Source organism: Typopeltis vanoorti, chromosome 2 (genome assembly GCF_054136105.1).
Source record: "Typopeltis vanoorti isolate ZY-2024b chromosome 2, IOZ_Tvanoo_1.0, whole genome shotgun sequence".
Taxonomy (NCBI): Eukaryota; Metazoa; Arthropoda; class Arachnida; order Uropygi; family Thelyphonidae; genus Typopeltis; species Typopeltis vanoorti.
Genome location: NC_143550.1, coordinates 156,716,256 through 156,731,135, shown reverse-complemented (window position 1 = coordinate 156,731,135; position 14,880 = coordinate 156,716,256). Strand labels below are relative to the sequence as shown.

Sequence of the window (14,880 nt, the reverse complement as noted above, 5' to 3'; positions counted from 1 at the left end):
AAAAACCTTTTAGTGATTTAAATGTTTCTATCATATCTCCTCTTCTAACCTTATCTTCTAATCTTCTTACCATGTTTAAAAAATTAATTTTCATGACACTACCATTACCACACTTTCACGGATTTGCTTTCTCTAATCAACCAAGACATTATTCAATTGTCTTGGTTGAGTTGGAAGGCTGGTGGGTATTTGATTTCCATCTTAGCCATCACTGATAACTAAGTCCAAGGCATTCATGGATAATTACCTTGGGCTTAGCATGAATAACTCCCCATAATGGCAACTTCTTCTCATCAAGGATTAGGCATTTGCCTGTTCTGGCTTCAGTGGTCTTTCAATCTTGAAGCTAATCTTCCTCCTTCTCTCTTTCCTTTGGTCCATATTTATCCACTTCTTTTGGTAGCCAATATCTTTCTAACCTATATCATAAATCTTTCCAGCATTGATAATCCAATATCTTTCCATCCTTGATGGAAAAATATAATACAAAAGTACACTTTTGTAACTGATTGAATTATAACAGTTAAATTAAAATAATGGTAACTAATCATTACATATATGTGAAAGTTTCAACTTAAATTGGGATCCATCTGAACTTTTATTGAGTTTACTTACTACCATTCTCCAACATTCTTACAATTTTTATCTAATTATAATAAGACATACACCAATTAAATTAGGATTCTATATTGACTGTTGTAGGATTCTATGTTGAAGCAAACCGACGGCATCATCTGCTGTTATAGGATTTATATCTGTAGCTTTAATGATATTGGAGATGTATCCAAACACTTTTGCAAGTATGCATTTTTAAATAATCGAATTGCAGATTAACATGTTCAAGCCAGGCTGCATGTCATGCCTTATACTGAGCTAGCAGCATGAACCATGTTCTTCCATGAATGTATTAACTTATTAAGTAAAAAAAAAAATTTTTTTTTCTAATTAAAGATTATCACTGAAATTATTGCAATTACTATTATTAAAGTGTCAGTTTTACTATATCTTCCATGATGACTTTGACACTACCCAGAGACATCCTACATGTTCACAGAGAAATAACTTATTGAGACTGGTATCTCAGAATTTTACTGCTCATTAAAAAATTTATCATTGGCTCCAAAGTCTAGATAACAGAACATGAAGAAAAATTATACTAGATAAGAAATATATTCTTGCTTGAATCCTTTATTTAAAAAAAAACATGATCAAATAAAAGTTTGTGTAAAGTACCTTGATGACTGACTACTTATATAGAGAAGCTACTGACGTCACATTTCTATTGATTATGGAAAGAGACATTACATATGTGGTGACCCTTCTATTATGCATAGCAATATATGTCTGAAAACAAGCTGTGCATTATAAGATAATGAAGCAACTGATGTGAAATCAACAGCCTCAGTATACAAGTAGTTTAGTTCAGAAAATACTTAATGCACAAATTTTTTGTTTGTTTATGCTAAGTAAAGGATTAAAACAAGAATATAATTTCTTGTTTAGTACTATTTACTACTGTCTAAGCCGATGAAAAAACGTTTTTTTACAGGATGGGATGATGATTTCCAAAAGAAATTTACATTTAACAAATAACTGCTAAATAACAGATGGCAAATGTGGCACTATCACCGATTGTCACTGTATTTAGCCATGTTCCACATGTGGACAGCTTTACATCAAGGCCTTGATACCACACTAAAATGAACACCTATCATCTGCAATATTGTATGCTCATATCAAGAAAGGAAAAAAATAAAGATTTTGGCCTCAAACAGATGAAATAGAAATGAAGTGTTATATCATAATGAAGTTATATTATTTCAAAAGAGAATGTTTTATTCTTGAGACAAAAATTGTTTCATCACATATTTGAAAGTCATCAGTTCATAATTTCAGATGCTATAATCATATGGCTGCTTGCCACTGTCACATGGATGTTTTTGTGAAAGTCTTTACACAGTACACAGCTTTTATCACCTAGTGTGAGAGACCATCCCACTTACTGGAGGCCTGAATTTAATCCTTAGTCCACCCCGAGAATGATATGTGTTATAAGTTATGTGCTATAAGTTCATGGGTGGGATTAACATTAAAAGAAATAATATATACTGCACACACACATATATATAATACCTGTAATTTGTGAAGTGCTTCATCATGCTGTTGAAGCAAACGGATGGCATCTTCTAGAGTTGCTCCAATTTCTGCCATTGCAGGATCCATTTCCTGAATTTTCAGTTGCATGCTTTTCTTGCTCTAAATAAATAAATATATATATATATATATATATAATAAAAATAAACACATCTAAGTGTTAAATACAAAGCTTTTAACTAATTAAAATTACAAATGCATTAAATAATTTCATTATTAACTGAAAATGGGTACCTTCATAGAATTAGACCAACAGAAGAATGACTGTTATAGGTTTGATTCTAATCAGCGACTACAAGAACTTTATTTCAACTGCCTGCTGAGTTAGCCAACTTTGTAACAGGTAAGTTTGGTAGAGGTTTCTTCCTGGAAACTCAGGTTTTTAATCAACATGAAACTCACATTATTTCAAACAGTAATATTCACCTGTTAGGGGTTAAGACCAAGGAATGGTAGCAATTGTCTTCCACCCATAACCCTTGAAATCACTGATTGCCTTGAACTTAGCTATCAATGATGGCTAAGATGAAACCAAATGCCCACCAACCTTCCAAAAAGTTAGCTGACACCTACTCCCTGCAAGAATAAAAGGCATTAGAAGTTTTTTTTTTTTTTTTTTTTTTTTTGTAGTTGGAAAACTGTTTAGAAGCAGGTGGACAACTAGGAAGACCTTATATTTTCCATGCTTCAAAAATCGGAAACCTCTTTTTTTTTTTTCATTTTTTTTTTTCAACTAAATTAATTTGAGAAATAAAATAAAAATGTACTCTCCATGGAGCCAAAAACTCATTGTGGGAGGCCTGTACTACCGTTATTCACACAACACCTATCATACTTCTCGAACTCATTCACTGAAAAAGTATTTACAACTGCCTCAGGCAATTCATTCCACATCCGTTTACCACTTTCCAAGCAAAAATAAATAAACAGGGAGTTGTAGAGTAGATATCCTCCCTCCATGAGTCTTTGGACTCTCTAGAGGTGTCATGTAATAATAAATAAATAAATAAATAAATAAATAAAAATACTCATACCCTTACTAAACACACTTTCCAGTGGTGACACTTTGTTCTCCCACTTCTCCCCATGTATCGAAAAAAAGTCTTTTGGGTTAACTATAAAACCTCTTTAATAAGTTATATGTTTCTATCAACTAAATAAAGAGCCATGAACCAGTGGTTTTGGGACTGATGGTCCCATGTGAAACTATTGCCATTCACCAATCAAAAGTAGGCTAGTATGGTGAATTATGGACTAATTTTCCAAGATGAAACAAGCAGCAATAAAATGGCTCTCATTTCCCAGAGTCCAGACTGTCACTACCTATAACAGCAGGCAGTTAAACATGAAGGCAGAAGGTGCTAAAAATCCCTGGGTAACCGGATCATGCTGCTGTAGGAAACCAGACCTCGAAACTGTAGGATTCTAAGCAGTGAAGCACAACTAACTGAAGAGCTAAAGTGACTAAAATTATTATTATTATTATTATTATTATTATTATTATTATTATTCAGGCCTCCATGGAGTCAAAAGACTCATCGTGGGAGGTCCTTCCTAAGAACATAAAGTCTGTCAAGATTCATCGAGGGGAGGCCCCCTTAAGAAACACAAAGTCTATCATACCACTCCTTAAACTCATTGACCATTCTCGCTCTCACCACTCCATCAGGCAATGCATTCCACGGTTCAACCACCCTCCACACAAAGAAACCACTCCTCACCCTCTTGCTCACAGTTTCCTTTCGTAACTTCCAGGGATGGCCTCTTGTCATCACTCCTTCCCGCTGTTCAACGAAGTGAAAGAACTCCCCAGTGTCAACCCTGTAACCACCTCTCAACAGTTTAAAAGTCTCAATCATATCACCTCTCCTTCTTCTATCCACCAAACTCTGCAGTCCACATTTCCTCAGCCGATCCTGAGACATTCTTGGACTGTGTGAAGTTAGATGTAATGAAAAAGAAATTCTTCAATTAAAAATTGAAGACAAACTGTACTGTAGAGACCAAGATAGAAAAAGAATCAGTGGAGTTGGATTCATGATTAACAAAAAAAAAATTGAAGAACAATGTAATAGAATTTGACAGTGTATCTGATCGAATAGCAGGTATTGTTGTCCTAATCTCAAAAAGATACACTCTCAAGGTCATCCTTTGTTCAAGTCTATGCACAAACAATAAGCCATACTGATAAAGAAACAGAAGACTTCTATCATGATGTATCCCAACTTTACAATAAAAGAAAACATCATTTCGAAATGTAATGGGAGACTTTAATGCCAGAACTGGTATACAACAATCAGATGAAAGCTCAATGGGAAATTTTGAATATGGCATGAGAAATTATACAGAAGCAAGGTTAATAGAATTTGAAGAAAAAGAAAACCTGTATATCATTAATTCCTTTTTTAAGAAAAAACATAAGAAGTGGACATGGAAAAGTCCAAATGGAAAAACTAGTGAAACTGACTTTATCCTCAGCAACAATAAAAACATTTTTCAGGATTGTTCTGTTATCAAAACCTTAAACATTGAAAATGACCATCGTATGATATGCAGTTAGATTGCCAAGAAGAAAGAAGAAAAATGTTTTGAAAATCAAAGCAAAATATAGATGTGCATAAACTCAACATTAAAATAATATAATCAACATGAACTAAACAGTACATTTAAAAATCTTATTATAGTTGACAATGTTGATCCATCAGAAAGTAATGACATTAATACCCAAAATCTTTTGCAATGCTGAATTGAAATAGCTGGTACCACAGAGCAGATTTCTGAAGAAATGAAGGAAAATGAAACTGGAAGATAACCTACAAAATAAAACTGAATACACTGAATTAAGAAAATTCAATTGTAAATTCATACAACAGCAATAAACTGATGGTTGCAGTCAAACTATGAGACTGGACCATAACTAGAGATAGATATACCATAGCAAAAAAAAAAAAAAACAGTTGAAGAATTTTACTGAATATTATATCAGGATGAAGAATCAAATAAAGAAGAAGACAGCTATGAAATAACTGAAGTGCAACAAATTTTAACCAAGGGGAGTTATGTGAAGTATCCAAAGTTTGCAAAATGGAAAAGCTGCAGGTGAAGATGGAATTATAGCTGGACTTCTAAAAGCAGGTGGAGTAATGATCTACAAAATACAGGAGCAAGTGTCAGTTTAATGCAGCAAAATGTAAAGTCTTGAAGTTTGGGATACATCGATGGGAGACAGCATACTCTGTTGGTGGAGCTGTACTGGAGGAAGTAGGGAAGACAACAGATCTCGGATAGAACAAAATATATTTTTAATAATTAAATAGAATAACTGCCCAAATAATAAACAAAACGACCGCGCCTTACTCTCCAAAAGTTAGATGCAGCTAAAACGGTCTCCCCCCTGCTCTCCATGGGGATAAAAGGTGTTAAAGGATTTTTTTTTTATCTATTAAACAAAATATTGACCTACCCGACTGACTTGCGCTCACATTTTTAGCTTCACTATTTTTTATACACTTACTAGTTAGTCGGTTGGGTGAATTCATTTGTTAATTTATTTACTGTAAGCGCAAGATTTTTTTAATTTAATCTGTAATAAAATATATTAATATTTTAATAGTAATAATCAAACAACTTTCATTTTTATATAATTACGTTTCCAAGTTTGAAAAAATCTGCTTAAACTTCTATTTCTATTGCCAATGATGCAATTCTTAAAAAGTATCGAAAAACACCAGTTTTACAAAATGCACAGAAATGTATTTGCGAACCTCGATGAACTTATATACACGTAAACCACGTAAAATTAAAATAAAGAATTTAAACGTAAAAGAATTATATTTCGCGCAATCTCATTACATCATCAGAAAAAAGACACAAAAAAAAAAAGAACGGATAGTTATAGGAAAATGAAATTACAACAAACACCACAGACATTACCAGGAAGGTACTTTCTTATTATAACGTAACCCTCCAGGAGTCCAAGGACTCATCGCGGAAGGCACTCTACTCTACTTCGCTACATACATCCCACAGTCTCGCCTACTACTTAATTCTCCTACTACAACACTATTACCATCAATACCATCTACCGTCCATCATCACCAACAATGGTATTTTTTGTCTGTAAATTACGTGTGTTTTGAAGGCTGATTGGTCTGTGAAAGATGATAAAGTTTTCATCCCGCACGGATTTTCTCCCAAGTTTTCGGGGAAAAATACCCTGCTACCCCGCATGAGATCGGTTAACTCAGCTTCAGTTGGAAAAAGTCCATATAAAGATTCCTCTGGTCACGACGAGAATTGAACTCGGGTCTTTTCCAATCGAAGGGAGAAATGTTCCGATATTCTGCCAACTATGCTCCGGAGGCCAACTTTCTTTCCAGAGCTCTCCGGTTGATCACGTGATCCTATTAAAACCCGAGTGAAACTGTAAAAACAGTTACAGCAATAAAAAAAAAAACCTTAGCCAATGGACAAAAGAGCGAATGTCTCATTAGGTTATGTATATACTTTAAGTGTTTTGTTTGTTTGTGTGTGTTCATAGGTTGAAATTATTGCGAACAGCAATGACCCAAGAAAGATTGGTTGGTCTAGCAACTATATCGATAGAGGCGACAGAAGCATTAATTTGCATTAATATTTTTCTTGTAATAAAAATAAAATAGCAATTGGAGATTTTCTTATATTTTTGTCTTATAATCCATCAGGGGCGATATTTATTTGTTTGCCTCATGGCGCGATCTAATCTGGCGACGGTCCTGCCAGTGGTTAATGGTACACCATTATTATGGCATACTGTCCCAAGAAAATATACAGTATGTATTTTATTCTATTATTATTATTATTATTATTATTATTATTATTATTATTATTATTATAGTAGTAGTAGTAGTAGTAGTATCTGAGGCCTCCAGGGAGTCAAGGACCCATTGAGAGAGGCAATAAATCAACCAAACCAGCTGTCATACCTTCCTTTAAATTCATTCACACTAGATGCACGCACTATCCCAAAGGCCAAAGGCAAACTATTCCATTCACTGCTCTGTGAGAGAAAAACCTAGCTCTTCCCCCTTCCTTGATGGTGAACAAACTTAACTTACATGGATTCCCCATGTTCTCTACCCACCTTCCATATAATGAAAAATTTCATCAGTTGAAATCCTATAACACCCATTCAGAAGTTTATAGATCTCTCTCTCATATCACCCCTCTTTCTCCTGTTAAACAGAGTCTGCAATTCACATACTTTGAATCTGTCTTAAATCCTATAATCTTCGTAACTCTTCTTTGCATCCATTCCACAGCTCTTGGAACCCTATCCCCCCCCCCCTTGTAACCTTGAAGACCAAATCTGCGCACAGTAATCCAGGTAAGGTCTTATCAAGGTGTTATAAAAGAGGCAAAATGCCTTCCTTATCCTTACATGTCAAGGTTCGCTTCGACATCGCAATTATCCTCTGAGTTGTATTTGCAACTTTTGTTATGTGACCTTTGAACTTCAAATTCCTATCCACCATCACTTCAATGTTCCTAACTTCATCAGTTTCGTGTATCATAACCCCGCTAATATAACATCCCGCTGGAAATCTCATCACGCCAAAGTGCATAACTTTGGCGTGATAAGATTTGATTGAGACATTCAAATTACTGAAGGGTTTCTATAAGATTGATCCAGAAGATGTTTTTCAAAAAATGACTGGTGGTGGGAGGACTAGGGGCCATGAATGGAAGCTGGGAAAGAGCGTGGTTGACAAGGGTGTTAGAGCTAGATTTTTTACTTGGAGAGTAGTGAATGAGTGGAATAAGCTTCGGAGTCTGTTGTGGGTGCTACGACCGTGAATGAGTTCAAGGCAAGGTATGATAGATACTGTGTGAATGTCGAATAGTTGTTCTTGACATGATGTTAGGGCCTTCCTCGATGAGTCTGTCGACTCCTTGGAGTTGCCCGGAACAATAATAATAATAATAATAACTTTACACTTACTAACATTAAAATGATAGCCATTTTCGTTTGATCACATTTCCAGCCTATTCAAATCATTTTGTAAGTGCTGGATATCATCCCTGATTGCACTGCCTGTCTTCGCATCATCAACAAACAATTGCACATGTGATGTTAAACCCTGCCTGATGTTTAATGTATAGATTGAACAATGATGGTCCATCGACTGAGCCCTGATGTACACCACAAGCCATCTTAAATCTGTCAGATTCACAACTACCTTATACCACTTTTTGATATCTGTCTGTCAACAATCCCCTGATCCAAGTTAAGAGCTTAAATTCCAATTCCATGTTCTCCAGTTTATGCAACAGCATTTCGTGTGGTATCGTATCAAATTATTAAGCAAAATCCAAAAGTATCATAGTGAATTCATTGCCTTTATCCAACTCGGCAGTAACAGTGTTATAAAATATGAGCAAATTGCTAAAACATGACCTTCCTTTAGTAAACCCATGTTGCTTCTTATAGAGTATAGCTTGTTTTTCTACCTATTTCTGTATGCGAGTTCTTACCAACTTCTCTCCACTACCACACCAGAGATACTGATAGTTCGGTAGTTAGACACATCAGTTTTTGCATCACCTTGTACAATGGAACTGTCATACATTTCTTCCATTCTTGTGGTATCATTCCTGAGCTGAGACTCAAATTATACAAACATGGCGTGAAGAAGCTTCATTCTGGTCTCTTTCGACTAAAGGTGAGTTAATCGGTGTCATACGGTGGTAGGTGATATTTTCACCCGGAAACTTGGGTTTTTCGTCCCTTAGAAGAGGCAAACCGGCCCCGTGAACACACGGATCTACAATCATAAAATATTTAACCCCCTCATTTAGTCACGGAGGAGAAAAGGGGGGGGCACTCCATAGGATTAAATAAATGTAATTTTATACAAATAGTATAATTTAATTTTTTATTTATCTTATTTTTAATTTAATAAATTTGGCTTATTAAACTCTCTCTCTCTAAGAGGACAAGGTTGTTCCTCTTCAAAAGAGGGAGGTGGCGTGATAAGACTAAAGTTTCGAATTATAGGCCGTTCTGCTTGTCTGAAGTATGGTCAAGGTGTTAGAGAGACTAGTGAGGGCTAGGATTAAACAATAATAACAGTTTCGTATCAATAGCAATGACAAGCGCGCAAACAAATATCGGCGTTAGATGGCAGTGCATTTTTTCGTGTAACGATAATTGAAAATATATAATTCTTTTCATATTTTCAAACAGGGACACTCGTCATAATTCAGCCTTGTATCTATAATAAATAAATAAATAATTATATGTTATTTTAACAAAATAAAATAAGATTTACAAAAATAGTTCGCCACGAACACACACCAATAATAAACGTTTCATATCTCACAGAAATAACGTGCGCAAGCTTATAATACACTGCCCAAGCAGCAGTGTATCCAATGACGTAACGTGCAATGACAAGTGCAAACGAACATTGGCGTTACATCGCAGTGCATTGGTGTCGTAAGCTAAAGCGTTTTAATCGAACAATTCCAATTATTAATTATTCAATCAGGTGTGCTTAAGGGTCAAAGCTGTATAACTGAGAGGAGACCTCCACATAGCCTTTAAAGGAATGTGGAGAACCGACCATGGCTTCTGACCTAATGTCCAATCCTCACCTTCTCGTGGTGCACCCTGTTGGATATCTACCTGGATATTGAACGAACTAGGATGGGCTGGCAATTTGGGATTTAGCCGACCAAATTGTAATTCTTACTGGCTTAAACCAAATTACAAAATGATGTTATGGTACAACATGACAAAATTTCATGCCGGCTGGGGCGTCGCTCGGTTAAATAAGGTCCCCGTTGTTTTCACCAGGGAACCAGGATGAACAGCGAAAAGTCAGCTACTGGAACAAATCTGAAAAGACACCCCAACTCAACATCACCACAGTTAAAGATCAGTACTATCAACATAAGAAGCCTGAATGGCAAAGAAATGGAGCTAGCTGAGGAATTAGATAAATACCAGATCGACATAATAAGGGTGACTGAAACCAAAAAGACAAAAATTGGTGAGATCTTTCTGAGCAATAAATACAAAATGTTATATTCAGGCAATGAGAATCAAGGAAAAGAAGGAGTAGCAATTGTATTCAACACTAAATACGAAGCTAATCCTCTTGAATGGCAGACAGTCTCAAGTAGAGTGATGTGGGCAAATATCAGAATGGGGAACTGGACAATGAGACTTATTTGTGCCTATGGTCCCACCAAAGGTTCCACTAAGGTAGAAGTGGAGGAATTTTTTGAAGATTTAGAGAAAGCATCTGATACAATGAAAAAGAAAAAGTTGGTCCTTGTTGGAACATACCAGACATAAAAAAATATATTGGGAAAATTTGAAGAAAAGAGCAAAGCTAATAATAATGACAAATACCTGTTGGATTTCTGCTCAAGACATGGACTGGCTATTAATAACACCATGTTCTAACATAAAAATGTGCACAAATTCACATGGAGAGAAGAGGCTAGGAATAAGAAAAGTTTCATTGACTATGTTATTGTTGATAGTGGTTCTCCCTTGTGCAGGACACCAGAGTGTACAGAGGATTTGAAATTGAAAGTGATCACTATTTAGTCTTGAGCAGGATAAAATTTAACTTAATGAAAAGAATAACATGTAAGAAAGTTTTAAAGCGAATAAAAGTTCAGCGGCTCTCAGATGTGAACTGTAGACTAAAATACACAAAGATTATTGAAGAAAAAATGAAAGAGTTTGAGAACAGGAAAACTTTAGAGATTCAGTGGCAAGCCTTGAAGAAAACCTTGATTGATTCAGCCAGAGAGGCATGTGGTGAGGTTGTCTGCAAGGATAGAAAAATCAGAACTCCATGGTGGACACAGGAAGTTAAAGAGGCAGTGAAGGAAAAGAAGAAAGTATATCAAAAGTTTTCCTGGCAAACAGGTCAGCTTGTGCTCTTAGAGAATACAGAGACAAATGCAAGAAAACTAAACACTGTCCAAAACTGGCTAAACAAAAGTCATGGGAGGACCTTGGCAAGAACATAGAAAATAAATATCAAGAAGGAGACAAAATATTTTGGAGGTTGTTGAAGAAGCTTAGAAATTGAGGAAAGAGTACTGTAAAAGGAGTTAGAGATGATAAAGGTGACATGAAAACAGGAGAAAAAAATTTCCTTGAAGTATGGAGTAATTACTTCGAGAAATTGCTAATTGAAACAAGCAATGATAGCACAGTGGTAAAAAACACTCGACAAGCATACAGTCAGGAATACATATCCATACTTGAAGTAGAAAAAACCATCAAAAGCTTAAAATGTGGAAAAGCATTAGGAGTAGATGTTATTCGACCAGAAATGCTGAAGTATATTGATATAAAAGTCTTACACTGGCTGCACTGCATAGTTCAAAAGGCCTGGACAGAGGGACGAATTCCTGATGATTGGACTACAGCTCTCATAGTACCCATATATAAAGAGGGAAATAAAACTGAATGTAAGAATTACAGCGGTGTTTCCCTACTGAGTGTTCCTGGCAAGATTTATGCAAGTATACTTGAGAAACAGTTGAGAAGAATTATAGAAGAAGAGCTTGGTGAAGAACAAGCTGGATGCAGGCCAAATAGAGGCTGTCAGGATCTGATCTTCACTTTACAACAAATAGTGGATAAATCATGGGAATATAACAAAGATATCTATTTGAGTTTTGTAGATTTGGAAAAGGCATACGACAAGGTGCCAAGAAAGAAGCTATTCAAACATATTACAGTTATATGGTGTCAATGGGACACTATATCAAGCAATATTTAGTCTTTATTTGAGTTGCAAGTTAGCAGTTAGAATTGAAGGAAGTACAGGAAGATGGTTTAATGTTAAATCTGGTGTGAGACAAGGAAGTACATTATCCGCTCTGTTATTCATTATCTATATGGATCACATTATGAAGGAAAGTGGTATTAAACATGATATCAAAATTGAAGATGTTAATGTCAGCTCTTTGCTTTATGCAGACGATGTTATACTTATCAATAAATCCGCTACGACTCTTCAAGATTCCTTGACTAAATTGAATACTGTTGTAATAGATATGGTATGAAGGTCAGCAATAGAAAAACAAAGACAATGATAATAGGCAGAATCTTTGAAAATGTCAACTGCATTGTGAACGGAGAACCTGTGGAACAAGTAAAACCTTTCACCTACTTAGGCACGATTTTTAGTGATGATGGTAAATTAAATATGGAAATAGACAACAGAATCAATAAAGCTGGTATAATAGGAAGTCAGTTGAATAAATTCACATGGAATAAGAGCGAAATTAGTCGGAACACTAAATTAGCTGTATACAAGGGAGTGTTCAAACCAATTTTAACTTATAGATCTGAGAGCTCGGTCAAAAGTAAAACACTTGACCAAAGACTAGAGACCACAGCTATGAGAATACTGAGAAAGATTAGAGGCGTGAACAGATGGCATCAATGGCAATATCATATTAAAAACGAGGATATTAGGAAAGAGCTTGACATTGTCGACATCCAGGAATGCATTAGCAGAGCTAGTCTCAGGTAGTATGGTCATTTAAACAGAATGGGTGAGGAAAGATTGGACAAACAAGTATTCTCTGCGAGGTTGGCGGGAAAACGACCTAGAGGAAGACCAAGATATAGGTGGATTGATACGGTACAAAGTACCTTAGACGATAGAAATGTAAGATCTCATAATATTGGAGTCTTGACAAGTAACAGACTGATCTGGAGGAAAATTGTAAATAGGAAGTTAGTAATGATGTAAATTTTTCATCTAGTACTATCATATCCTGTACATTGCAGGAATTTGATGATGATGAACTATTCAATCAATGCCAAAACATAAACTGTAACCTTGAACATGTTGTATTGCATTTATATAATATTGTAAGCATTGTTATTATAATTATATTTATAAAGAAAGACAAGCGAGAATCTGTGTAGCTCAGTAGAAGTGGCGTTATCACTCTATAGCACTTGATCGCACGAAGAAAGGATTTGGTGGTTCAAATATAGTCGCCGAATAGAGGAAATTTGTTTAAGCCTTTTTTCGACCGATTCCCGAGTTAGTCGATCTCTGGCACAGACTAGCGGGGGTTTTTTTCCCGGAAACTCGTGTTTTTAGTCCCGTAAACTCAAGAAAATCGACCGTCGAACCCATACTATTTTGAGATATTATAAATATTGTGTTAGGGTTAGGGACCACTAGATGGCTGCACTAGCTTGCCGCCTTCTTCACTGCGTACTGATGAATCAGTGATTGCCCTGGGCCCATGGGCACGCCTGCCATATGTGCAATGTGTGCGATGTACACAGGTACCAGGGCCGGACACTACTGGCGCTACCCTGCCTGGGCCAGCTACATCTGATTGGCTACCGGTGGAGATTGAACTGCCCACTCAGTCTCCATAAGTTAGATAGGTAAACGGTGCCGCCTACTCCCTGTACGGGAACATAGGCGTTAGCTGATTTTTTTTTTTTTTTTAAATACAGACAAAATTTAACTTTTTCATTTTTTCCTTGGAAGGTGCTGCAGTTTCGCAGTGCTTATGTACGAGCTGCCACTGGTTGACAGCAGCCAAATTTTCTTTTGTAAACAGCATGTGTGTGCTGAAAGGAAGATCATGTTTTAGTAATTTGCTTAATTATTATAACAAAGTGACAAATGCGTTAGACAAGGTGAGATGCTTATAAAGTAGTATGTTTAGATTTTGTGAACGCTTTTGATAGATTCCCACATGACAAGCTGGTAATTAAATTGGAACAGATGGGGTTGGATGGTAGATTAGTGCGTTGAATTGGAGATTTGCTGTCTGATAGGTATCAGGAAGTTGTGTATGGGCGATATCCCAAAAGAGGAAAGTCACTAAAGGTGTGCCCTAAGGGTAGGTTTTGGGACTGTTATTGTTTAATTTGTGTGTAAATGACATTAGAAACGACTTGAATGGATTTATAGTTGTTCTCAGATTATGTGAATTTCATGAAAGCTGTGAGGAGTAGAATAGATGTTGTAGCTCTACAAGAGGACTCGAATAGAGTGGTGGATGGATGAATGAGTAGGACTTCCAGTTCAATGTAGCAAAGTGTAAGGTTTTAAAACTTGGTTAGCAAAGATGGGGTGAATATTAGAAGATTGCTGGGAATATCTTAGAAGAGGTGGAGGGTATGAACGATCTGGGAGTGATGGTGGATAGGGATCTGAAATTAAGGGGACATTTTGCTAAAATTGTGAGAGCAGCACAACAGATTATGACGCTGGAGTTGGTCGCTTGGTTTTCAAAATGATGAAATATTGGGAAGGGTTCAGAGGGAATTAATCTAGGCAGTTTCGGGTTTCTGGAATGTTGAGTATGAGGACAGCTTGCGGAATGGAAATTGCAAAGCCTCATGGATAGAAATAGGATGAGTAGGGACATAATCAAGAAATACAAGTTGGTAAGGGGTAATTACCAGATTAATGTGGATGATTTTTCATAAAATCGCTGGGAAAGAACAATAGGCCATCGCCGAAAACTGTACAAGCAACGGGATGAGGAGTAAGTTTTTAAGTGGAAAGTGGTGGATGATTGGAATGCATTACCTGAAAGTGTGTGGTGGGTGACGACACAGTTAATGCACTGAAGTCAGAATATGATGGGCTGTGTGTGTGTGTGTGTGTGTGTGAGAGAGAGAGAGAGAGAGAGAGAGAGAGAGAATGGGACTGCGTGTGATAAGTCTCT

General features: G+C 36.2%; 1 protein-coding gene across 1 annotated transcript in view; it reads right to left on the bottom strand.

Annotated features, from left to right (window-relative positions):
- LOC150109560 (coiled-coil domain-containing protein 141-like) overlaps window positions 1–14,880 on the bottom strand; it is a 451,763-nt gene that overhangs the window by 371,122 nt on the left and 65,761 nt on the right. Inside the window, exon 2 of the mRNA XM_090409020.1 lies at window positions 2,134–2,256. Coding sequence (XP_090265146.1) covers window positions 2,134–2,256 — 123 coding nt within the window. The remainder of the gene's footprint in view (window positions 1–2,133; window positions 2,257–14,880) is intronic.